At 42.7% G+C, this 27,182-nt stretch overlaps 1 protein-coding gene across 1 annotated transcript in view; it reads right to left on the bottom strand.

The window, feature by feature from the left end:
• Positions 1–4,593: 4,593 nt before the first annotated feature.
• PRODH (proline dehydrogenase 1) overlaps positions 4,594–27,182 on the bottom strand; it is a 185,193-nt gene continuing 162,604 nt past the window's right edge. The window contains exons 13-14 of the mRNA XM_088465355.1: positions 22,082–22,170; positions 4,594–5,308 (exon numbers count right to left, since the gene is read on the bottom strand). Coding sequence (XP_088321481.1) covers positions 5,118–5,308; positions 22,082–22,170 — 280 coding nt within the window. The 3' untranslated portion in view covers positions 4,594–5,117. The remainder of the gene's footprint in view (positions 5,309–22,081; positions 22,171–27,182) is intronic.

The following is a 27,182-nucleotide window of genomic DNA, read 5'->3' as shown; positions in this document are numbered from 1 at the left end:
AAACAAAATTAGTTAAATGTAGGGTGGGTGAAATTGGCGCTAAAATATGAAAGGGGAAATGTATAGAAAGCTGGAAAAAATCACTAGACATATATATCTATGTATAATTCATTGGTCTGTTTATTTATCTGTTCGGCTATGCATTCGGATACCCCTTCACCGATTGGGATAAAACCAACGCGTGGTGGTCCAGTTGGATCCTGGACAGGTTTTAGGGGGTTAGGGTCCCAGTCGAACGTCCCTTTGGTGTACGCTGGGCAGAACTTTGACCTGGGAAGCCTGTTCTGAGCCTTCCACTGAATGGATTTGGATGAAAATTTAAGTGGTAACATTGGATCCAAGAAGACATACTAGGGGGTTGAGGTTCCGGTCGGACCTACCTTTGATGTACGCTGGACAGAACTTTGACCCATGGACACTGGGCAGAACTTTGACCCAGGGAGCCTGTTCTGGGCCTTCCACTAGATGGATTTGGATGAAGCCTTCACAGAGGGGTGGTAATTGGCCTGGGATGCCTAATGGAGTGGTTGGGGTCCTGGTCAGACCTCACGGCGGAGTGCACCGGGCAGAACTTTGACCCAAGGAGCCTGTTCTGTGCCTTCCACTAGATGGACTTGGACTAAGCCTTCACAGAGGGGTGGTAATTGGCCTGGGACGCCAAATGGAGTGGTTGGGGTCACGGTCAGACCTTACGGCGGAGTGCGTTGGGTAGAACTTTGACTCAGGGAGCCTGTTCTGGGCCCTTCACTGGATGGATTTGAATGACATAATATAATAAAACTTAATAACTTGAAGATTTAAACCAGGCAACGCCGGGTACTTCAGCTAGTGTATATATACAGATGGGTCCACATACATCTAGCCTCCTGGCCCATTAAACAGCCCTTCTAGTCGGCCCATACCGTGCACTCAGTAGCGCCGAGCATCTTTGCGTGCGTCTTTTTACTCTCAAATGCGTCTTATTCAGACAACGAAATGAATAGGTAGCACAAGCAGCTTCTGCTCATTGAAATGATATGCAGCATGCCTATGTTCTCTGAGCGAGTGCGGGTGTCTCTGCATGCAAAATGGTACGTTACAGTGTCAGCGGCCGTATTGCAGATACACTAACAGACACAGAGAGAACATAGGCATGCTGCATATCATTTTAATCAGCAGAAGCTGCTTATGCTACCTATTCACATCGCTGTGCTAATAAGACGCATTTGAAGGTAAAATGATCCCAAGATGCTCAGCACTACAGAGTCACAATGAGCTCCCGAGTTAGTTGTGTGGTGCACGGAGAATAGATGTATATGGGTACATCTGTGTGTGTATATATATATATAAACACAATTATATGAGGGCGATGTGGAGGATATAACACATAGTAACTGAATATCTGAAAATACATATACGGTTGGGTGGATGGGATGAAATTTGAAGTAGTCCTCAGTCATATGTAATTGTCCCTATGTGGCCCTTACGGCTACTTCAATTTGGGACCCATGTGCACCAGTTGAATAAAGTCGTAGGTAACGGGAACTCCTGCTCCAGCAACTTAATTTCAACAAAGGCTATACTGAAACAGAATATTCAATGGTATCTTTGAATAAAAATAACCTATTTTATACATGGAGAATTCGTCAGGGACATTTATTAATTGATACGCTAAGTTTATCATTGCAAATCATGCTCAATGATATACCAGGCAAAAGAAACTATAAATAAATATAGAAAAGGGCGCTGACATAAGGTGCTGCCCCATGCAGCTGCAAAACAGAGGAAGTCTCTTAAATGATATAAGAAAAAGAATAACGCAACGCTTGAGAGATATATAATGTAGAGTTTTAATATTATTAAATCGCTTAAAAGTAATATGAATATATAAAAACAATGGAAACAAATACAATGTATGCAAATGGTGTATGGTGCCTCAGGGTAGCATATCATATATTTGCCTTCATTAGGTATTAGTTACTGTTTGCTGAGCATTTGAATACATTGTATTTGTTTCCATTGTTTTTTTCTTACTTAATGATATACCAGCACGCATTGTTATATGGTTGTGTGTGTTAACAATGGTCTTAATTTTATTTCCTTTCCAGTGAAATATAGTTCCATACAAATAAATAATACTAATATATTCCATCTCCAGCAGTTCAATACAAAATAAATACTTTATTCAGTTTTATGAACTCAAATTTGCATTTTGACCTAAGGAAGAAAAGACTATATTTAGATTACCAGTTTTTACATTATGACTACTGGTATATTTAAGAATTGACCGTTCGCTTAGATAATGAAAATTATAAAAATAACTTTATATTTCTCTGCCACAAACAGGGTTTCAATTGCACTTTTCTTAGTATTAATACATTTACTTTCCCTTTGGCTATAACGGCAGTGCATATTTTGTATGAAAGACCAAGTCTGAGCTACAACGACAAATCAGCAATTACCTCTTTTCTCCCAATCTACTGAAAGTAGACAAAGAAGACATGTATCTGATTGGTTGCTAGGGTTTAGTGCAAATTTTGCATTTACATTTCTTTGGCAAATGGAGTCAAGCCTAAACAATATTTCCCTTAATTAGAATAGCAAAGCCTCCAAATTGAATTGCACATTAAGGGCCGTATTCAATTAGCTGCGAAAAGTGCTGTTAGGCATAAAGTCCAAATCAGCGAAAACTTTTCTCCAGTTTTCAAATTATCTCCGTATTTAATTGCAGGAGTTTTCGCCTAAGCGGGAAAAAAAAAAAACAGGAGAAAAAAAGTTCTCTCTATGTATAGGCAGGAAAATTGGAAGTGCAAAATCTCTATTTTGGGGTGCAAATGTGAGGATTGGTCAAAAAACAAAACAAAAACTAAAATTTTTTTGGAGAAGACCCCAAAAATGACATGTGTAGGAAAATGGGTAAACAGTGGGGGAGCCTGGTACTTTGAGGGGTTATATGGGTGGGACAGGTGTTTTTGGGATTGCACAAGGCTGCAGCAGGTGTATTTGTCAGATTTTTTTTAAATCTTCACTTTAGAGACTTCAAAATATGCCAGTACCCATTTTCATGTACCCCAAATTTGACCTCGGTACTTATTCCCCCCCCCAAAAAATTAATTTCTATCATTTTTCAGCACTTATGCATAAAAGCATAAAAACAGCCAATTCTGACAATTTAAGAACACAGCACAATTTATTAGGGCTATTAGAACACTTATATATAGATTTCTAATGTTAGTGCAGCTTGACTGATTTCCCCAAAATTTGAGGGACTTTTCGCCAGTTTTGCTTTTCGACGATTTCACCCGTTTGACTTTCCGCGTCTTTTGAAAAAGTATCGCCTAAAGGCGGTGAAAACACGTGGCTTGGCTTTTCGCGGCTAATTGAATTCGGCCCTAAGAAGGTTAACAAGTAATCGCTGTCTTAAGTCTGGCATTTTTTATTTTTCATTTGATCCATAAAACTTTTCTTAACTAATTGTTAACAGGGTGTAGAGCCAAACAAGTATGATAATCACTGCACACACTTTGAACGTCTGTCAGGCTCTACAAACTTTATGTACAGATATTTAGAAGCACTGAAATCTAGTTAAGAATTTCCTTCATGGATGTTATCGGCAGGCAGGCTGCCGATAACATCCATGAGAATGAAATCAAGGCTGCATCAATAAATATTTTCATGTAGCTGATTGATTAATTAAAGCAAGTCACTAGGATCAAATAGAGAAAAACAAAAAATGAAACAACATTGTGTATATGTATAATATATAAACACATACACACACAGTATCTCATGTTACATCCTGCATCTTCAAAGGGTTGGGTACAGGATGACGGCGCTCAGGTTCCCGGCGGTCATAATACAGACGCCGGCATTTCCGACTAGGTTAGGATACCGGCACCTGTCGGTAAGTATTCTAACCCTTTCCCTCCCTTCCCTGCACCCTAAACCTAACCTCCCCCTAGTGCCTAAAACCTAACCCTCCCCCCTTAGTGCCTAACCCTAAACCTCCCCCTAAAGCCTAACCCTCCCCCTTTAAAGTCAGGATACTGGTGCCGGCCTCCCGCACGCCGGTTTTTCAACTGCATCCCTCTTCAACAGTTCATTTCAACAATGCTAAGCTTTGTAACAGAACATGTGGTGGCGAAGTATAGATAAAAAACAAAATATTTAAAAATTCCTGCCAAAAGGACAAATGTTAAAGCTCAGTAAAACAAACAATCTACTTCTACAATTTCCAATACAGCCTCATGAGATGTTCCACTTTAGACTATACTTGTATGAAGAGAAGTGTAAATTGTTGAAATCTACAAGTTACAGGTATCTACAGTATCACATACAGGCCTACTTAAGGGACTGCTCCAATGTACACAAATGTGTTCTGGCTCAAAGCATCCAGATACTGGCGCTCAGCTTCCAGACAGTGCCAGAAATCCAACTCAGACCAATGGCTGTGGGTCAGCACTTTCTGCAATTCTATTGGGTAAGCGCTAAACGGCTGCCACCAAATCCTTATAAATAAACAGAGTGTACTATTTAAAAAATATGAAAACAATGCAAGTAGGGTGTATTAATTAGTCATGAGCCAATTTCAAACAAGATAACTTGGAAAACATGACCTACAATAAGAGGCAGGCTACAATATAAAATATTATATCCCCCTCCCCTCCAGAGCTACAATCCACTTACGCAATTTTAAACACATGGAGTATTAATAGATTTCTTGAATCCCCACCAATATGGTCAGCAAAATAACAAAATCATTTCCAGACATATTAAATTATTTCCAGTGTTTGTTAGATATATAACAATTAAGAGTAGTACAAGTCATATCTACACTTCTGAGCAGCACTTTTAAGCACATGGTTCTCTATAACAAGCTGAAGATTGCTTCAACGGTCAACTTTGGTTATTACATTAAATATTGAAATAATTTACGTTCTTATTTTTTTTTCCTGCAAAATAGGGATTGTAGCTATACATAAAGAACAAAAATGTTTGGTTTAAAAACACAACTGCATTGGTGTTCCATTTAAAAGCATACAAATTATGTTGTTGTTCTAGATCAAAACGACAGAAAACAGCATTGTACAACATAATCCATGTCTATGTGCCCCTTTGTACTAAAGGTTGAGAGGTCTTTAGAATCTGGGAGTGTAGAATAGGTTTCCAGTGAACAGTCGTGTTTTGAACTCCCTCCATAGGAGCTCCCGCTCTCGGAGAGCACCTTTCATGATGCCACGGTTCTCCTGCGCTCTCCTGGACAGGTACGGCAGAACCTCATTGACAGGTCCATAGGGAACATACTTATAAACAGGATAGCCAGCTTGACCTGTCATTAAAACAGAAATATTGAGTACAATATACTTCCACATAATAGATGGCAGTTGAAAATCATCATATATGTTAATTGGAGCCTATTCTAAAAATGTTTTGACTGAAATAGTTTTCTATATAGAATTGACATAATAACTATGTAATAATATCATTGTGAATTGACGTGTGTAGCACATTCCATGGGTGTGCACCCAGGAGAAATAAGATACTCCGCACTGAGGGCTGTGTCTAGCACCACACCAACTCATTGTCTTCCCAATCTCCCCTATATCTTATCCCTTATCAATCCCCCAAATCTGTTACTTCGCTTAACTACAACCATATGAGGACACAAGAGGAAGTAGGGCATGGGTGCTCTGCTATGTATTTTGACTCACACACTAACACTGTCTTCTAAAAAAAAAAAATAATCAGACACAGGAGTGTGACTGGGCACACCCTGTACCCTATGTGTGCAAGTCTATTTTATTTGGTTTATGTTTTTAGTACCAAAAGTTATTACGTATAAAAGTATTTATATATAAAAGTCAGTGGTTCCCATTCTGCGCTCTGTGGCTTCTTGGGGTGCTGTGGTCGCTGGCCTAATGATGGGGCCGCAAACGGAGCTATAGTGAAGAGGGTTGGGTTGGTGAGTGTAACCGAGGGGGCACATAGTCCTGAATGCCACTTAGTGATCTATAGGATAGCGCCCGTATAGGGAACTATAGCGGGGAGTGAGGGTCGGGTTGGTGAACGGAGCTGGGGAGGGGGGGGGAGGGCATATAGTGCTGAGTGCCACATAGTGTTCTATAGGGAACTATAGGGGGGAAGAGGGTGCAATGAGAGACATGGGTGCTGCAAAAGGGACACAGAGGGGACTGCAAAGGGAGACACATGGAGGGGGCTGCAAAGGGAGACACATGAAGGAGGCTGCAAAGGGAGACTGGAAACACATGAAGGGGGCTGCAAATGGAGACTGGAAAGAATGGAGGGGGCTGCAAAAAAAGACTGGAGACACATGGAGGGGGCAAGGGGAGAGACAGAGGAAGCAAAGGGAGTTAAAAGGAGGATGCAATGGAACAGAGAGGAGGCAATAGGAGAGAGGTGGAGAGGGCAATGGTTAAAAATAGCACAGTTTTTCTCGCTTTTTTTCTTTCTTTTTTAAATACTTATTATGTTATTTTGACCCAACCACTTAAGAATTGGGACTGCTGGATAATTAATTTGGCTTAGGGGTGCCTTAAAAAATATTATGGAGACCCCAAGGGTGCCTTGAACTAAGAAAGTTTTAGAACCACTGATATAAATTTATATTTAAATATTTCTGCAAGTTGAATGAATATGCCATTTATCCTAAGATTTCTTAAAGAACTGAAACATGAAAGACAACATGATCTTTCATAGATAGTTAGGGACTTTCAGTAAACCATATATTGTAGACAAGACAGTTAGAACTAGTGATCAATAGAGTATTCAGAGACTGATTAGTGCGGGATTGTGGTTATTAGTTAATAAAAAAAAGTCTACTACTCTGCAAACGGGGCTGGAGAACATTTTAAATGTAAGTAAAAAGATGAGAGAGAAAGACCCGGCCCAGTGCGCTAGTAATCGCCCTATCTCAATTACAGACGTTAATTCTATTAGTAATAAGTTTTGCAAACAATTTAAGACGTTGCTCTCTAACCTTTTTTTTATCATCAATAGTTTTTTATTAGAAATTTGTCCGTGAAACACGGAGGGGAAGGGGTACAGAAAGGAGAAAAGGAGGGGGGGAGGGAAGGGAATCAGGAAAAGTTACAACATTTCCAATCGTACAAACAATATAAAAAAAGCAAATAGTGTGAACAACAGATTGTTCTCGTATCCAATGATTACATTGTAATAAAACCTCAGTGGGAGATGAGACAACAACAAGCCTTTCAATAAAATAGGAAACTAAGGGGTATCGAGGAGAAGTAATGCACCTTCCCCAGCTGCAGTAAAATTTGACCAACTAGACCACTTCACTAAAGGGGACGAGGTCGAGGAGGAGCCCGGTAATCCTACAGCTTCCATTAAAAAGGCAAAATGAATCTTACGGATTATTTTAGAGAGGGGGGGGGGGAGATGAACATTTCCAATGTTGAGCAATAGCTGCTCTTGTGGCAATAAATATATGTCCTAGAACGTAGCAATCCGCCTTAGATAGACCCGAAGGGTAAATATATAGAAGTGCCAGAGCAGGGGACTCCTGGATGCGTACTTGTAGGACTTTATAGGCTAATGTGAACACCTCGTTCCATAGAGGGCGTATGCGAGTACAGCTCCAGAAGATATGGAATAAATCGCCTACTTCCATACAGTTTTTCCAGCAAAACTTCGATTGAGAATACCAAATTTTATGTGGTTTAACTGGCGTGAAGTAGAGTCTCTGTAACAATTTATATTGCATTTCAAGGTGGTTATGGCATCTGGAGAAGCGGTGGGCTGTTAAGTATATGGATTCCCATTGAGGAGGTGTAAATGTGGTTTGTAAGTCAGCTTCCCATTGGAGTTGCGAGGGAGATTTACCCGTTTCCTCTCTATCTTGGTATATGGAGTACCAAAACCGTATTGAACCTCCGGGATTTTAAACATACTCAATAACCAATGATATATATGGGTATACATAAATAATTCCCTGTGTGGTAGATTGTATTGTAGCTGAAGGGAGGCAAAAGTTCTAATGGATCTATTATTAATCAGATCAGAGATAGAAGAGATGCCGCAGGATTGCCATCGAGAAATGTTTAAATCAGGTATTAAATGTGAGAGGGTTCCTAAGGAGAGGTTACTAGAAGGTAGAGAGAGTCCCCTAGTAGAGATTGCAGTTAGATCCCAAGCCATTAATAAGTCTACAACAGCTCGAGGAGTATCTTTCGCCACAGTACGTAGTTGTTTGGGGGTCCACAGAAACTCCCATAGGGGATATGGGCATAGTTCCCTCTCCAAATCTACCCATGGTTTGGTCCCATGGGGAAGGGACCAGTCGCCTATCTCAGCCACCAGACAAGCATAATGGTAAGCGAACAGATCGGGGACTTCGAGCCCACCCAACTTGCGCTGTCTAGTTAATTGAGAATAGGCGATCCTAGGGGTTTTTCCCCTCCAAATATATTTCAAAATTAAGGAGTGGATCTGTCGAATATAATTTTTTTGGACTAGATAGGGGATTGCTCGGAACAAATACATAAGCTTTGGTAAAATCGACATTTTGAACGCGGCTAGTCTACCCAACCAAGATATTTCAAAACGTAACCAACGTTTCAATAGGTCATCTATATGGGTCAAAAGGGGCTTAAAATTTAATTCTGCTAAGTTAGACGTAGTGTTAGATATGTGAATCCCTAGATATGATATGGAGATCTCCTTCCATATGTATTTGAAATTTGTTTTAAATCTTGTCAATGTTTCGGGTGGGATATGAAAAGGCAGGGCCTCTGTTTTAGTAGTGTTAAGTTTATAGAATGACGAAGCGCTATAATGATCTATGATGTTGTGTAAGGCTGGTAGTGAAGAGCATGGGTCGGTAAAGAATAGGATTACGTCGTCTGCAAACAAACTCAGTTTATGTATTGAAGAACCCACCTTAATTCCCGGGAATGCACTAGAACCTCTAATTGTAACGGCAAATGGCTCGACAGCAAGAATGTACATACACAGGGAGAGGGAACAGCCTTGTCTAGTACCATTTGTTATTTCAAAAATTGGAGATGGAAATCCATTGCTCAAGACAGATGCCGATGGGCAGCTATAGAGTGCCGAGATAGAGGTCGCTATTTCACCCTGGAACCCAAATTTTACTAAGACAGCTTTAAGAAAATCCCAATTTAGACGATCAAACGCCTTTTCAGCATCTAGGGAAAGAAGTACAGCCTCGCGTTTTTCCCTGAGCATGAATTCGGCAAAGTCGTATACTCTACGGGTATTGTCGGATGTTTGTCTTCCATGAACGAATCCTGCCTGGTCCGGATGGATTAATTTTGGGATAAAGGGGGAGTCTCTATTAGAGATTAATTTAGAATAAATTTTCACGTCAGTATTGAGCAATGCAATGGCTCTATAACTCTGGCATAGAGAAGGATCCTTCCCCTGCTTATGGATAGTGATTATTTGGGCTTGGAGCATTTCCTTAGGGAGGGAGCCCATTTTAGTAGTATACAAAAAAAGATCTCTAAGTATAGGGGAAAGCTCTGTTGCGAATTTCTTGTAGAAAGAGTTTGTGAATCCATCCGGACCAGGAGCCTTTTCCGAAGGCAGGGAACCAATCACCCCCAAGATCTCCTCAGTAGACCATGACGAGTTAAGGGATTCTAGATCCTCTTCACTCAATGCAGGGAGCTCCAAGTCCCTCAGGAAAGAAGAAATAAGAGTGGCGCTTGCTTGAGGGATTGAGGAGTCATCTTTTAAGTTGTACAACTTCGCATAGTACCTAGAAAATTCTCTAGCTATATCTGAGGGATTTAGAAGGGTACGTCCGTCAGAAGATCGTAGAGATTTAATTCTATTTCTAGCGTGTCTAGTCCAAAGTCTACTAGCTAAAAACTTGCCAGATCTGTTTCCCAAGGTATAGAACTGTTGTTGCATTTTAGTATAGGCCGATTGCATACGGGATAGAAACATCTTATGTAGTTGATTTCAGATAGAGACTAGTTCTCTTTTGAGCACGCACGAGGGTTGAGTTCTATTCAGTGACTCCACTTGATGGAGCCTTTCCTCTAAAGCTGTCTGTTTGTTAAGATATTGCCTTCGAAGTCTAGCTCCTGTCTGGATGACTACCCCTCTTAAAACAGCTTTCAGGGCACACCAAAATGTAGGGTATGAGGTATCAAGGGGAGAATTAGGACCTCATTCAGAGTCGGTCGAAGCGGCCGCACGGTCATACGGAAAAAGGGGCCAGATATTCAAATGATTCCCTCGCAAGTTGCGTCCCTAAGTTCGGATCGGTAGTTGGCCGACCAAGGGGAGGAAGCGGTCGGAAGACTAAAAAATACGCCCCCTTCTCGTACGCTTTGCATGTCATCTCCGGGCATATAAGGATTAATCGAGACCATCGGGAACCATCGGCACTGGTTGTAGAGCTTAAGGTTGACAATACCCTCTCTTAAGCTCTATGATCATGTCAGTGTAAAAACCTCCCATGTCACATGTGCCATGACGCTACTTTGTTAATTATGCACTCCCATAATCCGTATGCACTCCCATAAAACGCCGTTCGCATAATGAGGCACGCCTGCGTTCGGATCTCCACTCCCCCGTTTTCAAGCACCTTCCCCTGTCACCACCCACAAACGCCTCCATCTGTCACTCAAACTACCGACCTGGCTGTGTTCAAGGAGAGAGAAATTTCTGATCGTAGTTTGCGCACGTGCATTGCGAACTTTACGCATGCGCAGTATAGCGAACATCGGTGGCGTACGACCGTGCGGCCGCTTCGACCGACTCTGAATGAGGTCCTTAGTCTCTAGATAGGTTGACATAGCTTCAGATAGTGCACTAACCACCTCTGGGGAAGATAATAAGTAGCTAGGGAATCTCCACTGTCTAGGGGGCAATGTAGATCGAGAGAGATTCCACATCCATGTCACCGCGGCATGGTCAGACCATACTACTGGGACAATGGTAGATCTAAGGGTGTGCTGCAATGTCCACTTACCCGTTAGTATGTAGTCGATACGAGAGTAAGAATTATGTAAGTGTGAGAAATACAGTCAGGTCCATAAATATTGGGAAATTGACAGAATTTTCATATTTTGGCCTCTATTCACCACCACAATGGCTTTGAAATGAAACAAACAAGATGTGATTTAACTGCAGACTTTCAGATTTAATTTGAGGGTACTTACATCCAAATCAGGTGAACGGTGTAGGAATTACAACAGTTTCTGTATGTGCCTCCCATTTTTTAAGGGGCCTAAAGTAATGGGACAAACTAAACAATCCTAAATCTAACTTTCACTTAATACTTTTCTGCAAATCCTTTGCAGGCAATTACAGCCTGAAGTCTGGAATGCATAGACATCACCAGACGCTGGGTTTCATCTCTGGTGATGCTCTGCCAGGCCTCTACTGCAAATGTCTTCAGTTCCTGCTTGTTCTTGGGGCATTTTCCCTTCAGTTTTGTCTTCATCAAGTGAAATGCATGCTCAATCGGATTCAGGTCAGGGGATTGACTTGGCCATTGCATAACATTCCACTTTTTAGCCTTAAAAATCTCTTTGGTTGCTTTTGCAGTATGCTTCGGGTCATTGTCCATCTGCACTGTGAAGCGCCGTCCAATGAGTTCTGAAGCATTTGACTGAATATGAGCATATAATATTGCCCGAAACACTTCAGAATTAATTCTGCTGCTTTTGTCAGCAGTCACATCATCAATAAATACAAGGGAACCAGTTCCATTGGCAGCCATACATGCCCACGCCATGACACTACCACCACCATGCTTCACTGATGAGGTGGTATGTTTTGGATCATGAGCAGTTCCTTTCCTTCTCCGTACGCTTCTCTTCCCATCACTATGGTACAAGTTGATCTTTGTCTCATCTGTCCATAGGATGTTGTTCCAGAACTGTAATGGCTTTTTTAGATTTTGTTTGGCAAACTCTAATCTGGTCTTCCTGTTTTTGTGGCTCACCAATGGTTTGCATCTTGTGTTGAACCCTCTATAATCACTCTTGTGAAGTCTTCTCTTGATTGTTGACTTTGACACATATACATCTACCTCCTGGAGAGTGTTCTTGATTTGGCCAACTGTTGTGAAGGGGTTTTTCTTCACCAGGGAAATAATTCTTCCGTCATCCACTACAGAAGTTTTCCGTGGTCTTCCGGGTCTTTTGGTGTTGCTGAGCTCTCCGATGCGTTCTTTCTTTTTAAGAATGTTCCAAACAGTTGATTTGGCCACACCTAATGTTTTTGCTATCTCTCTGATGGGTTTGTTTTGATTTTTCAGCCTAATGATGGCTTGCTTCACTGATAGTGACAGCTCTTTGGATCTCATATTGAGAGTCGACATCAACTGATTCCAAATGCAAATGTCACACCTAGAATCAACTCCAGACCTTTTACCTGCTTAATTGATAATGAAATAACAAGGGAATAGCCCACACCTGTCCATGAAATAGCTTTTGAGTTGATAGTTCCATTACTTTTGGCCCCTTAAAAAGTGGGAGGCACATATTGAAACCATTGTAATTCCTACACCGTTCACCCGATTTGGATATAATTACCCTCAAATTAAATCTGAAAGTATGCAGTTAAAACACATCTTGTTTGTTTCATTTCAAAACCATTGTGGTGGTGAATAGAGGCCAAAATCTGAAAATTCTGTCAATGTCCCAATATTTATGGACCTGACTGTATGTGTAATCTTTAACTTGAGGTGAATTTGTCCTCCATGCGTCGTATAAATCAAACTCAGCGAGTAAGCGCCGCAGGGCACCAGTAGGACTTCCCCTCCCAGAGTAACCCTGAGCCAGTGGTGTTCTGTCAAGCTTATCATCTAACACCAGATTAAGGTCCCCCATTAGTACTAGGTGTCCCGGTCTAACCTTTTGAAGCATTTCTAGAAATTTGCGTAAGAAAGACGCTTGACGTGAGTTGTGGTCATAGATCGAGACTAGTGTCATCACTTTATCCTCCAATTTCCCAATTACAATAAGGTAATGGCCATCTTTATCTGCTAACTTCGATGTTAGTTGAAACTGCACTGAACGATGAAGCAGAATGGCTACTTCATTCCTTTTAAAAGGGCCATTAGCATAGTAAGTAGTGGGATGTTGCTCTCTAACTTAATACACTCGGACCAAGTAGGTTTTGTACCCGGAGGGAGGCGCGGGACAATACCACTAAAGCTATAGATCTTATTCATCTAGTTCATCTAGCTTCTGGTGGCCCTATTCCTGTGGTGATGCTTTCAACAGATGCAAAGAAGGCTTTCGATAGAATCAGCTGGGTATTCATGGAAGGGCTTTTGAGACACCTGGGTCTTGGTCCTGTGATTCTCCAACGGATATTAGCACTTTATCGCTTCTCTACTGCCCGGATTAAGATTAACGGGACCGTTTCGGACCCGGTTCAGATAAACAATGGCACTAGACATGGATGTCCCCTTTCCCCCATTATTTTTATATTATGTATAGAGGCCCTCGCGTGTATCTTTAGACCTAATCCTAATATCAAAGGCTTTAAGGTGGTGATACGGACTATAAATTAGCACTGTTTGCAGACGATTTATTGGCGTTCTTGTCTAATCCAGTTGTCTTGATCCCTAACCTGATGGCCAAGTTTCAGCAAATTGGTTCCCTTTCTAATTTCAAATTCAATTTTTCTGAATCCATGGGGCAGCGAATGTGTCGGCACCCCCCCCACTCTTTTGAAGGGCTCAAGCATGCCTTCCCCTTCACCTGGCATGCCACTAGCCTCGCGTACCTCAGAGTTACCCTACACAAAGACTCTTCTCGTCTATTTGACGTCAATTTTAGACATTTGCTCCATACACTCTGTTCTGATCTTAGGGACTGGTGTACCAAGCAGCTCTCGTGGTTTGGTAGAATCAGTGTACTTAAAAACGAATGTTCTCCCCAGGGTTTTGTTTTTCCTCCAAACCCTGCCTATTCATATCCCAAGTCATGGTTTCGGGAGTTACATAATGTCGTCAAAGACTTTGTATGGGGAAACAAAAAACCTAGGTTTCAATACGCAGTTCTCTTTAGACGTAGACACATGGGAGGCCTTCAGATACCCCATTTCTCAGTCTACTATGACATCGCTATTGTGTTAGGTAGGATAATGGAGTGGTCTCGGACTACTGATGCCAAACAGTGGGTTCACCTTGAGAATCATTCCCTTCCCATTCACATTGCTCAGTACCCCTGGAGATCAGGGTTCTGGTTGTCTCCCATCCCACTATTGGCCCCACCTTAGCCCGTTGGAATAGACTACGCAAACTAACGTGCATGTCCTCTATTTTCTCCCCCTTGACCCCTCTTTTCAGTAACTCTGACTTTCCCCCGGGTGTTGCTGGCACCGCGTTTGCTATTTGGAAGCGTCAGGGAGTGCAGCGAGTTGGCCAGCTGATCGAGGGGGAGGTGTGCTCTCCTTCTCTGTTCTGCAGGCTAAATGGGATCTTGCCACTTTCTACAAAGGAATGATGTTCGCACGGCGGGATCTAGATCTTTGACTCCCTTTGAGGATTTGTACCTGGCCCCTTTGCGCCAGGCGCATTTTCTATCAAGGGATTATGCACTTTTAATTGAGCACATGTACTCATATACGCTAAGGATTGGGAGCGAGATCTACAACTTGATTTAGAGGATTGCGTTTGGAACAAAATTTTTCAAAACACGTTTGCTAGTTCTGTTAGTTACTCTGTGCTTGAGACACAATTCAAGGTTTTGTCCCAGTGGCATAGATGCCCTCTTACGCTAGCAAAAATGTACCATGGGCTATCTGATAAATGTTGGCGGTGGGACATGGAGACAGGCTCCCCACTGCATATTTGGTGGGATTGCAACCCTTTTGGGACCAGGTGATTTCTATTACTAAGTCTATTGTGGGCGAGGGTACTCCCTCTAACTCCTCTTTTTGGCTTCTTAATTTATTCCCTGGTCCTATTTCAAACTATAAAAAGTCCCAATTAAAATTTTTTAATAGCGCAGCAAAAGCTGTGATCCTGGTGTGCTGGTGATCCACTTTCCTTCCCACGCTCAAGGAGTGGTTTGCCGTATAGATTTATATATGTCCATGGAATACCTCCGAATGGGTCCGGAGAAGTATCAGGAGTTTATCTCTACCTGGCACCCTGTCACAAGCCGTGGCAGCGGCTTGTTTCTTACCGGCTCGGGACCTACACTGACTCAGAATCCGGTTCCGCTGATTACCAAGCACCGGGGATGCTGCAGAGAGTGACTCATACTCCATATGCTGCTGATTGGCTGCTCCTCCTATTTGTAGCTTCCAGATTCCTTCCCCCTCGCCGGTTATAAAGTTTCCTCCTACAGCTCAGTCTTGTTGTTCCAGCTATCCTCCGTGATTGTCTACACTTCAGCCGCTGATTCTATTTACCACTCTCCGTCTCCCTCCACGCTGCCTTCCAGGCTTCAGCAGGTAGCTCAATTATTCAAGACTGTTGTTCCACTCTGCTGTGATTGCTGTTAGCTTGCTATCTGTTTTCACCATCCACATGCTGTGCTCAGTGTATACAGGCCCAAGCCTTTGGGTCCGTGCTTCCTCTGTATAATCAGCAGCTACAGCTTTCTCAGCCCTACTGTGTGTAATCAAACTGTACATTTACACCTGAACTATTTTCAGCCTGTGCTATCCTGCCCTCCTGGCAGGCAACTCATCTAGCCAAGAAATCCTGCCCTCCCGGCAGGCAACTCATCTAGCCAAGAAATCCTGCCCTCCCGGCAGGCAACTCATCTAGCCAAGAAATCCTGCCCTCCTGGCAGGCAACTCATCTAGCCAAGAAATCCTGCCCTCCTGGCAGGCAACTCATCTAGCCAAGAAATCCTACCCTCCTGGCAGGCAACGCATCTAGCCAAGAAATCCTGCCCTCCTGGCAGGTAACGCATCTAGCCAAGAAATCATGCCCTCCTGGCAGGCAATGCATCTAGCCAAGAAATCCTGCCCTCCTGGCAGGCAACCCTACAAACCAAGTTTTCCTGCCTTATCTGGTGAGACACTTTTCCATAACATTATAACCGGCCAACTTTGTATTTAAGTCTGTGCGTCCTTGATTATGGAGCAGGCTCAAAACCCTGCACAAATCCTTGCCGCACAGATCCAAGTGCTTACCCAAAAAGTTCAGGAGCTCTCTATAAGATTTGGGGATGTTCGGGCATCCACTCCTGGAGCCGTTCCCAAGGAACCTAAAATGAATCTCCCCGATAGGTTTTCTGGAGACCGTACTCAGTTCCTGAACTTCCGTGAGTTGTAAACTCTATTTTCGTCTCCGACCTTTATCTTCTGGATCTGAGACTTAGCGGGTAGGATTAGTGATCTCGCTCTTACAAGGAGATCCACAGACTTGGGCATTTGGTCTTGCTTCAACACATTCTGCGCTTTTATCAGTAGATGCCTTTTTTAATGCTCTTGGATTATTATATGCAGATCCTGACCGTAGTTCTTTGGCCGAATCCAAGCTGCGGGCTCTTCGGCAGGGAAAGAATCCCGCAGAGGATTATTCCTCAGAGTTTTGGAGATGGGCAGTGGATTCAGGATGGAACGACCCGGCATTGCGTAGCCAATTCCGCTTGGGTCTTTCGGATGCCATCAAGGACATTTTGGTCCAACATCCATCACCTGAGTCCCTTGACGACTTAATCTCTTCAGCCATCCGTATTGACCGTCGCCTCAGAGAACGCAAACGAGAACACAGTCTTTCTGTACAGTCGCCTCAGTCACCTTCCTGGCTGCTGGCGGAGGACTCTGAGGAACCCATGCAACTGGGAGCTATCCGGCTATCACCCAGGGAGAGACAAAGACGACGATCTCAAGACCTCTGCCTATATTGTGGAGCTAGAGGTCATCCGCTGAAATCTTGCCCTCATAGGCCAGTAAAAGATCGGGTCTGAATGTAAAGGAGGAGTTACATTTAGGCCTGGCATCTGTTTCCTCAAAAAATTCATTGCTAGTTCCTGCGGTGGTACAACTGTCGCAATCCGTCCATTCCGTAACGGCATTTGTGGACAGCGGTGCTGCTGGGAACTTCATGGACTTATTTTTTCATTCCTTACGTTTAGCTGCAGTTCCTTTACCTCAAGAGGTTCCTATTCGTGGGTTAGATGGTGGTTTGGTGGCTAATGGTCTTATCAAATTCAAGGCACCACCTCTTCGTCTCTCAGTTGGAATTTTGCATTCGGAGATGATTTCTTTTTTGCTACTCCAGTGTCCTTTAGCTCCCGTCATTTTGGGGTTTCCATGGTTAATGACCCATAATCCCGTCATTGATTGGATTATGGGGGATATTGTCAAATGGAGTCCAGCGTGTCAAAATTGCTGTTTATCTACACCCATTCGAACGGCTATCTCTGCTGTCTCTGAGTCTCTTCCAGGACTTCCTGCTCAATACCATATTTTTGCAGATGTTTTTTCTAAATCAATGGCCAATTCTCTACCACCTCATTGTCCGTATGATTGCGCAATACAGCGGTTACCAGGAGCCAAGTTACCCAAAGGTCGTCTCTATTCTTTTTCTATACCTGAGAATAAGGCCATGGAGGAGTATATTGCGGATGCCTTGGCTAAAGGATTCATCCGTCCATCTAAATCTCCAGTTGGGGCTGGTTTCTTCTTCATCCAGAAGAAGGATGGGTCATTACGTCCTTGCATTGACTTTAGGGCATTGAACGAAATCACCATCCAAAATTCGTACACTTTGCCCTTGATCTCGGTACTTTTTGATCAGCTCCGGCAAGCTTCCATTTTTCCAAGATTGATCTCTGTGGAGCTTATAAATTTGATCCGGATCAAGACCGGAGATGAATGGAAAACGGCGTTCAATACACATACGGGGCACTATGAAAATTGAGTTATGCCGTTTGGATTGGCTAATGCTCCAGCAGTCTTTCAAGACTTTATCCACGATGTACTCCGGGAGTTTCTTGGCATTTTTGTGGTTGTTTATCTCGATGACATCCTCATTTACTCTCACTCCATGCACCAGCATGTCCAGCATGTCAGTCAAGTCCTATCTAAATTGAGAGTGAATTCGTTATTTGCCAAGTTGGAGAAGTGTGAGTTTCATGTGGCGCAAGTATCTTTTCTTGGATATATTATTTCTCCTCAAGGCTTCTCCATGGATCCTGGAAAGGTTAAAGCAGTATTGGACTGGGTTCAGCCTACTACATTGAAAGGCATTCAACGTTTCCTTGGTTTTTCCAATTACTATCGGAGATTTATTGGCTCGTTTTCCTCCATTGTTGCCCCCATAGTAGAGTTAACCAAGAAAGGTGCGGATGCTTCTAACTGGCCTAGTCAGGCAGTTCGGGCCTTTGAACATCTCAAACTTGCTTTCACCAGCGCCCCTGTTCTCAAACATCCGGATCCAGATCTGCCTTTTGTGGTTGAGGTGGACGCCTCTGAGATTGGGGCAGGAGCTATTCTCTCTCAGAATAATCCGTTGGATGACAAACTCCATCCATGTGCATTTTTTTCAAGTAAATTTTCTACAGCCGAGTGTAATTATGATGTTGGGAACAGGGAGCTGCTTGCCATACAGTTAGCTTTTGAGGATTGGAGACATTGCTTTGAAGGAGCCAAACACCGGATCTCTGTCCTCACCGACCACAAAAATTTGGCATACATTGAATCGGCCAAGAGGCTTAACTCCAGGCAAGCACAGTGGGCACTATTTTTTACCAGATTTAATTTTCTCATTTCTTTTCGACCCGGATCTACTAACAACAAGGCTGATGCATTGTCCAGGAGTTTCACTCCTGTCCAACAGGATACTGTAATCAAAGAATCCATCATTCCCAGATTTTGTATCCAGGTGGCTTTATCTCGCAATTTGGCTGAGGATCTGTCTGTATTTCAAGAGGATTGGCCTCCTGGTAGACCGTCCAATCGCCTGTTTGTTCCTGTAAATTTGAGAAAAGCTGTCCTACAAGACTTCCATGTGAGACGGGCTTTCGGACATCCAGGCATCAATAAGACCATTGAATTAATGTCTTGTGCGGTTTGGTGGCCATCTTTGGCTTTGGACGTTCGGGAGTTTGTTTTGGCATGTGAAGTTTGTGCACGTAACAAGACTCCTCGTACCTCACCATCAGGATTACTGCTTCCTCTTTCCACACCAAAAAGACCCTGGACACACATTGCGATGGACTTCATTGTGGACCTTCCTCGCTCTGCTGGCTGTTCAGTTATTTGAACTATCGTGGACCGCTTTAGCAAAATGACGCACTTTATTCCTCTGCCCAAATTGCCATCTGCCAAAGAACTTTGTCCTCTTCTTGGAACATATTATTTGTTTGCATGGTCTTCCCTGTGACATTGTTTCCGACCGTGGGAAGCAATTTGTTGCACGGTTTTGGAGATGTCTCTGCACTGCACTGGGTATCAGTCTCAGCTTGTCTTCAGGATATCACCCACAGTCTAATGGGCAGACAGAACGTGTTAATCAAACCCTGGAGCAATATTTATGGTGTTACGTCTCAAATTTCCAAAATGATTGGGTGTCTCATCTTCCCATGGCTGAATTTGCTTTTAACAATTCCTGTCACTCTGCATCTTCAGTTTCACCCTTCTATTGTCTGACGGGCCAACATCCTCGGGCCAATTCATTTGATTTATCATTCTCCAGATCCTCTGATGCAGGGACTGTTTCCAGACTCCGTGGTATTTGGGCCAAGGTGCATCATAATCTCCTCAAGGCATCTCTCCATTCTAAGAAATTGGCAGGTAGACATCGGAGGCCTTGCACGTTCAAAAGGGGGGACTTAGTGTGGCTGTCCACTAGAGATATCAAACGCCGGCAACCCTCTCACAAATTGGGTCCTCGGTTTATTGGTCCTTTCCAGATCATTTCTCAAGTTAACCCAGTTGCTTTCAAACTCCAACTACCAAATTCGTTAAAGATTAACAACACTTTTCATGCCTCTTTATTAAAGCCAGTCCATAAGTCAGATAGATTTGGGAACTGGAGTTCTTTCAGGCCTGCTCTGGTGGTGGTCCACGGTCAACAGGAGTTTGTGGTTGAGAAAGTGCTGGATTCTAGAGTATCTAGAGGTCGGTTGCAGTTTCTGGTCCATTGGAAGGGCTGTGGTCCGGAAGAAAGTTCCTGGATTCCAGAAGATGCCTTACATGCTCCCAGGTTGAAGAGGATGTTTTTTCAGGAAGTTCCCTTTAAACCAGGCTCTGGGCGTTCTTCAACCCCGCGTCATGGGGGGGTACTGTCACAAGCCGTGGCAGCAACTTGTTTCCCACCGGCTCGGGACCTACACTGACTCAGAATCCGGTTCCGCTGATTACCAAGCACCGGGGATGCTGCAGAGAGTGACTCATACTCCATATGCTGCTGATTGGCTGCTCCTATTTGTAGCTTCCAAATTCCTTCCCCCTCGCCGGTTATAAAGTTTCCTCCTACAGCTCGGTCTGGTTGTTCCAGCTATCCTCCGTGATTGTCTACACTTCAGCCGCTGCTTCTATTTACCACTCTCCGTCTCCCTCCACGCTGCCTTCCAGGCTTCAGCAGGTAGCTCAATTATTCAAGACTGTTGTTCCACTCTGCTCTGATTGCTGTTAGCTTGCTATCTGTTTTCACCATCCACATGCTGTGCTCAGTGTATGCAGACCCAAGCCTTTGGGTCCGTGCTTCCTCTGTATAATCAGCAGCTACAGCTTTCTCAGCCCTACTGTGTGTAATCAAACTTACATTTACACCTGAACTATTCACCATCCACATGCTGTGCTCAGTGTATGCAGGCCTAAGCCTTTGGGTCCGTACTTCCTCTGTATAATCAGCAGCTATAGCTTTCTCAGTCCTACTGTGTGTAATCAAACTGTACATTTACACCTGAACTATTTTCAGCCTGTGTTATCCTGCCCTCCTGGCAGGCAACTCATCTAGCCAAGAAATCCTGCCCTCCCGGCAGGCAACTCATCTAGCCAAGAAATCCTGCCCTCCCGGCAGGCAACTCATCTAGCCAAGAAATCCTGCCCTCCCGGCAGGCAACTCATCTAGCCAAGAAATCCTGCCCTCCCGGCAGGCAACTCATCTAGCCAAGAAATCCTGCCCTCCCGGCAGGCAACTCATCTAGCCAAGAAATCCTGCCCTCCCGGCAGGCAACTCATCTAGCCAAGAAATCCTGCCCTCCCGGCAGGCAACTCATCTAGCCAAGAAATCCTGCCCTCCCGGCAGGCAACTCATCTAGCCAAGTAATCCTGCCCTCCCGGCAGGCAACTCATCTAGCCAAGAAATCCTGCCCTCCCGGCAGGCAACTCATCTAGCCAAGAAATCCTACCCTCCTGGCAGGCAACCCTACAAATCAAGTTTTCCAGCCTTATCTGGTGAGACACTTTTCCATAACACACCCATGGTTGGAATTCAAGACTTCTAGAACATATTTAAGATCCGCTGATTGAGCCCTGATATTTTTTTCCCTGTCATCTCTAATCTAACTGTTTTCTGCTAAAGGTTGTTCCTTTTAGGAAACGTATCACATTTCTAATTATGAGTCACCAACGCTCCCCCCCCTTCTCTCCCCTCCTTTTTTCCCAGTCCTATTCCCTCCTTTATATGTACTGTTTTTCCTTTCTTGTGCTAGATTTTTATTTTATTCACTTTTTATTTGTTTATTTCTGCTGTTATGGTGTAGATATATTTCTATACCTAGTATGCTACCGAATGTATGCTGATTTTGTAACAGATTGTTCTTGGGAAAAAAATAAATAAAATACCAAGAAATATACATTGTAAAAATAAAGAAAAGAAAAGATGAGAGAGTCCTTTAGGTCCAGATTTATTAACAAATATTCTTGTTATCACTTGTTACTAATCTTAAAAGGTGTTCCAACCAATCAGCTCCTAACTGTCATATGTTTGAAAAATGACAGGAGTTGATTGGTTGGAGCACCATTTAAGATTAGTAGCGAGAATATCCATCACTTGTTGATAAATCTGGACCTTAATTTTTATTCATGGTACTATGGGAGTGCATTCCTTTACTAAACTGGTTAGTAAACAGTGTATGTTCAGCATGTTATACTAAAACTAGGCATATAGAAAAAGTATCTATAATAGATGGACAGTTACCGTCACAATACTCACCAAGAGGAAAGCTAATCTGGTCACACATGCCTAGCAATTGGCCAAAATATACTTTTTTCTCATCTGGATAAATGCCCAGTTCATTCATTCTGAAGAAAACATAAAAAAATAAAAATCAAACTTTATAACTTGTTATAGCACAAAAGACCTTAATATTCTGAAGTACAGCACACTGGTATAGCCGTACATACACATACATACATAGAATTTTGCATCCATTTTGGAACATGAATTTTCTGATGATTTAAATTTGGTACTTTTAAGTTCTATTTTAATTTCACTATATATTTATGGTAGTATGTTCCATTTACTTTCTTGTTCATTCTGATAAGGGTAGTCAGGGACAAAATGATGTCTCTCCCAAAGTGTCGAGCACGAGGAGCTGTCGGACAGTAGCGGGCGCAGGAGCGGGGCTCCAGGTAAGTACAGTGCTGTGTGTCTGTGTGGCATTATGTGTAAGGGTCGCTACTACTGTGGGCATTATGTGTAAGGGTCGCTACTACTGTGGGCATTATTTGTATCAGGGGCACTACTGTGTAACGTAATGTGAATAAGGGGCACTACTGTGATGTAACTTGTAAGGGGCACTACTGTGTCGTAATGTGAATAAGATTGCGCTACTTTGTGGTGTAATTTGAATTGGAGGTACTATTGTCTGGTCAGGCCCCCCACTTGTGAGACCACTCCCCTTTTTTTGCAGTGTGCCCGGTCCTTTTCTAAAAGCTGGGTAGAAGGGCACAAATTTATAGTTTGAAAGTAGGACGCCAAACATTCTTGCACTGGCCCAGTGGGTAGTACATGCAGATAATGGTTTCAGAAGAATCAGACTTTTCAGTTTGCTTCATTTTTAACAGAATCAAACATGGATAGCTAGGACAAAATGAGCAAAGTATTATTAAAGCTTATACATTCAACACTGTCCAGGGCTGCACAAACTATCCCATATTGAAAAGATCTTTAATCAAGATATTTAATGAGATTATCTTAAGGTGCCTATACATTGCAAACAACGCAAATTTAGTGATTTCCCTTGAACCCTCCCCGACAATCCAGGATACGATACGGTGCAATGTACAATCTGACCAAAGATATATATCGTGCACGATCTAATGATTTGCAAATCTTCTGATCGTGCGTGATATATAATGGGTTGGACTATGGGCCTGATTCAGCTTGGATCGCAGTTGCTATTATGCATGCAATCTGCCGATTGTTGCGTACTGCGCATGCATTGCACGTGTGCGAACCGGCCACTGTGATGTGGACTGTGATTGCAGTGACCACGCAGACCCATCGCAGAGTGATTGACAGGAAGTGTCGTTTGTGGGTGGTTTACTGTGCATATGGATCCGATGGTACTCGATTGTACAGATGTTTTCACAGTCTTGCTATCCATTACAGATGTGCGTGTAAAGTGGATGTCCTTATGTAGTGCTGCGGCGGCATTGCGATCGCTTGATGCCTACATGGATTGAAGAGGATGTAATCCATGCTAAGAATAGGGGAGTATGGAATTTTTATTTTACAGGTATCCATGGATTTCTACATGGACAAGTGGACATTATTGGCTCCAGGGATACTAGGCGAGTATGTGCGATTGTGAATGTGAGTGTGCATGTACAGTATGTGTTAATAAAACTTTACTTTCACGGTGTGCAAGTGTTGTCTTTATATTAACACAAGTGCCAGCCCCGCATGCTGGTACTTGTGGTTCTCCAAGTACCAGCATGTTGGGGAGGCTTGCTGGGACCTGTAGATCACCTACAAAAGACAATGTAACTTCATCTAGTTTTACACCACATTTTACACTACCCGGCATCCACCGGCCAGGGGTGCTGAGGAAAGCCCCAGGCTAACTGCCCAGGCTTGGGGTGATAGAGAGGGGGACCAGACCCTTTTATTGGGGAAAGGGGGGCGTCCCCACCTCTCCAGGGCATTTTTTTTAACACTTTTGAATATTTTTTTTTTTTAACACAGATGCATGCACGGATCTCACTGATCCTTGCATGCATCTGTGTCAAGTGACGTCAGCATGGCACGGATCGTAACGACATATCGTTAGTGTGTAAGTACTGAACAAATAGCCGCGAATCGTGTACTAGAATGCCAGATCTTACATGCTGTAGGTAAGACCTGAGGATACGACGGACGACCCGTGGGTATGCGCATCGGCATCGTTAGTGTACACTATACGATATGCACGATGTGTCGTTCCGATGCGTTGGAATCGGCCAAATCGTGCATAATGTTGTCTAGTGTGTACGCACCTTTAGTTTTCAATAACTGTAATAATAATAATGGTAATAATGATGTATTTTTACATCTGTATTATAAAATATAACTTTTAATTTAAACTTAAAATCAGCAAAAAATGTACTGGACTAAACAAAATGCTGCATAAGATGTTTATTACACCGAGTACACAAGACTGGGTAAATCAATCGGATTAGTCATTCACTGGAGGATAATTAATTCCCTGTACACAGGAGTCAGGGGATAGAATAAGCACAGAGTAATAATTCTAGAGTAGCAGAGTTGTACCTGCTTAATCTGAGCTGACATTAAGAAGAATAGTGATTATACTATTTGTCCAGCATGGTATGAATAATGAGATTTTAAGTGTTTTTTGTCAGTGCATCAGGACCTTTTACATGTATTGTCCAGTTTATCTACAAAGTTATGTGGGTAGCATTAAGGGGGAATATAAAACCCTTTAAAATATCCTCAGGCACCTTGAGGGACTAATTTTAGATTAATACATAGTCAATAAGTTTTTATTATTGTATCATCAATATATGAAATGTTTTAATTATAACTTGTTTTTTTGCCAAATATAGCAGAATATAACAAAAACAAACACAATACTGTACAAAGGACTAGATCAGTTTCACTCCAATGCTGAAGTACCCCAGGTCATGTTTTCAGGATTTCTGTCCGTGGAAACCGGTGGGATAATTACTGACCCAGCACAATAGATTTAACTCACCTGTGCACGAATGAATAAGTCTAGGGAACATGATATGTTGGGGGTACTTAAGGACTGGTGTTGAATATACCTGGATAAGATTAAGATACATTAATGTAAAAGTCACCAGCTAACATCTCTGGCAATTTTAGAGATTATTAACTCCTTCGCTACCCTCGTGCTGAGGCCATTACCTGACGTTAGCGCTCATCCATTCCAGCATCAATATCACCAAATTTGTTACTCTCACAAATTATCTCTGTTTTTTTCAGATGATGTTGTATTTTCAAAAATATAAAATTAGCCTTTTATCTCATTCTAAAGCTGGCCACACACTAGACCAACTTACATCCAACCAGCCAACTTGTTGATTGGTTGGAATGAAAATCTGGTAACGTATGGGAGTAACTGATCATCAGCAATTTGCTTCTAAATGCCAGAAAACAGATGAAAATGGTCGTCAGACAAGTTTGTTAAATGTTTGATCTAAACAATTTGTTCACACAACAGTTTTTGTCCATTTTCCAGCGTTTGGGTGCAAATTGCTGATTGTCATTTGCTTTCATACCTTACCAGATTTTCATTCCAACTGATCAACTAGTTGGCTGGTTGGACAGATAATCTTTAGATGTGTGGCCAGCTTAACACGTCAGATTTAACCAGATGGCCTTCCCCCAACTATGGAAAACTATTTTTTTTCCATATGCTGGGCATTATTGTCTGGTGATCACCAGACAATGGCTGCTAATGGGCCCACATAATTTGAAAGAGCGGACTCCCCTCTTTAATATGTAACCAACCCCACATTTACAGGTGTAATTATTGGCGCGATAAAGCACGTAGTGTACGGCCTTCCCAACCATATACAGTAAATGCCTATATTCCGTAGTGCAGGGCAATATTGCCTGATCATCACAGGTGCTGTCTGATCATCACACCAGACAGTAGCTATTAGTGGGCCACATAACTTGAAAGAGTGGACTCCCCTCTTTCAAATATAGGTTCCAACAAAATTGTGGTTTCATTATTGAGGTGAGAGGGCACAGTGCCCTCTCCCAATATATAAAAAACATAAATTATGTTTTCCATAGTGCAGGGTAACATTGGTGACCATCTATGATCACCAGACAATAAGTTCTAAGAGGACCCATCATTTTAAAAAGGGGACTCTTTCTAAAATAGGTGCCCCTGATTTTATGGATGCCAGTTTGGGGGAGACCATCCCCCATACCTGGACTCCATGATTTCTTTAGTGCAGGGGGTTTTGTCAGGTGATGACACTGAAGCTCTACAGTTTTGAGAGAGGGAATTTTCCTCTTTCAAGCAAGGGTGTCCCCATCTCTCTATGTGCCAGGGTTGGGGAGATAGAGGGTGTTAAATTCCCTACCCCTTCTCTGGCAATGCCTTTTTTTTTTTACTTTAAAGAGACGTTGGTGTGCATGGGCACAGACATGACTGCACCAGAATGGCACCACTGATTTCTTCGCCTCGCCTCTGGTGACTAGTGCCAGTGGAGAAAAGGTAATTTTGCTTTGGGTACTTGGTTGCAAATGATGAGTGGAACATTTGCAGATTTAAGGTGTATATATATATATATATATATATAATATACATATACAGATGACAAGCCTTACTCGTCCTCCGCAGTGAAGGGGTTGAACTACAAAGTGACTTCTGACACCCTCATTACCTACAGTAGAGTTTATGCAAGGCATAGACAAGAGGGCCTTTACGCTGTGCGCCCACACTATAGGGGACGATTGTTCTGGATTTTATTCCAATATTCCATTGTCGAATTGGACTGTATATTTTGGGAGGGGGCAGTGTACTTCTAGTGCTAATCCTGCATTTTGATTCCTTTCTGAGGTATAGTTTAGTGCATCTCCTACTGTCTTCTCCTTATTCCAACCAAACCACACGATCAGTAGCTGCACGGAAATACCAGTCGCCAATGGCTGCTTTTCCATTTGTGGCTGATCAAACTTCTCCCACAAGTTCACATCAAGCTGCATTTATTATTTACCACTTTATTTATCAATTGTTACAGACCCCTCTTTAAAATTGTAAGATCTTTTGGGTAGGACCATCTTTACATTTGGTTTTATTTCATTGTACATAATTTGTATTATGATCCCC

The sequence above is a fragment of the Taudactylus pleione genome, unplaced genomic scaffold, assembly GCF_031769625.1.
Source record: "Taudactylus pleione unplaced genomic scaffold, aTauple2 ptg000062l, whole genome shotgun sequence".
Taxonomy (NCBI): domain Eukaryota; kingdom Metazoa; phylum Chordata; class Amphibia; order Anura; family Myobatrachidae; genus Taudactylus; species Taudactylus pleione.
This window is presented reverse-complemented; position numbering and strand designations above follow the sequence as displayed.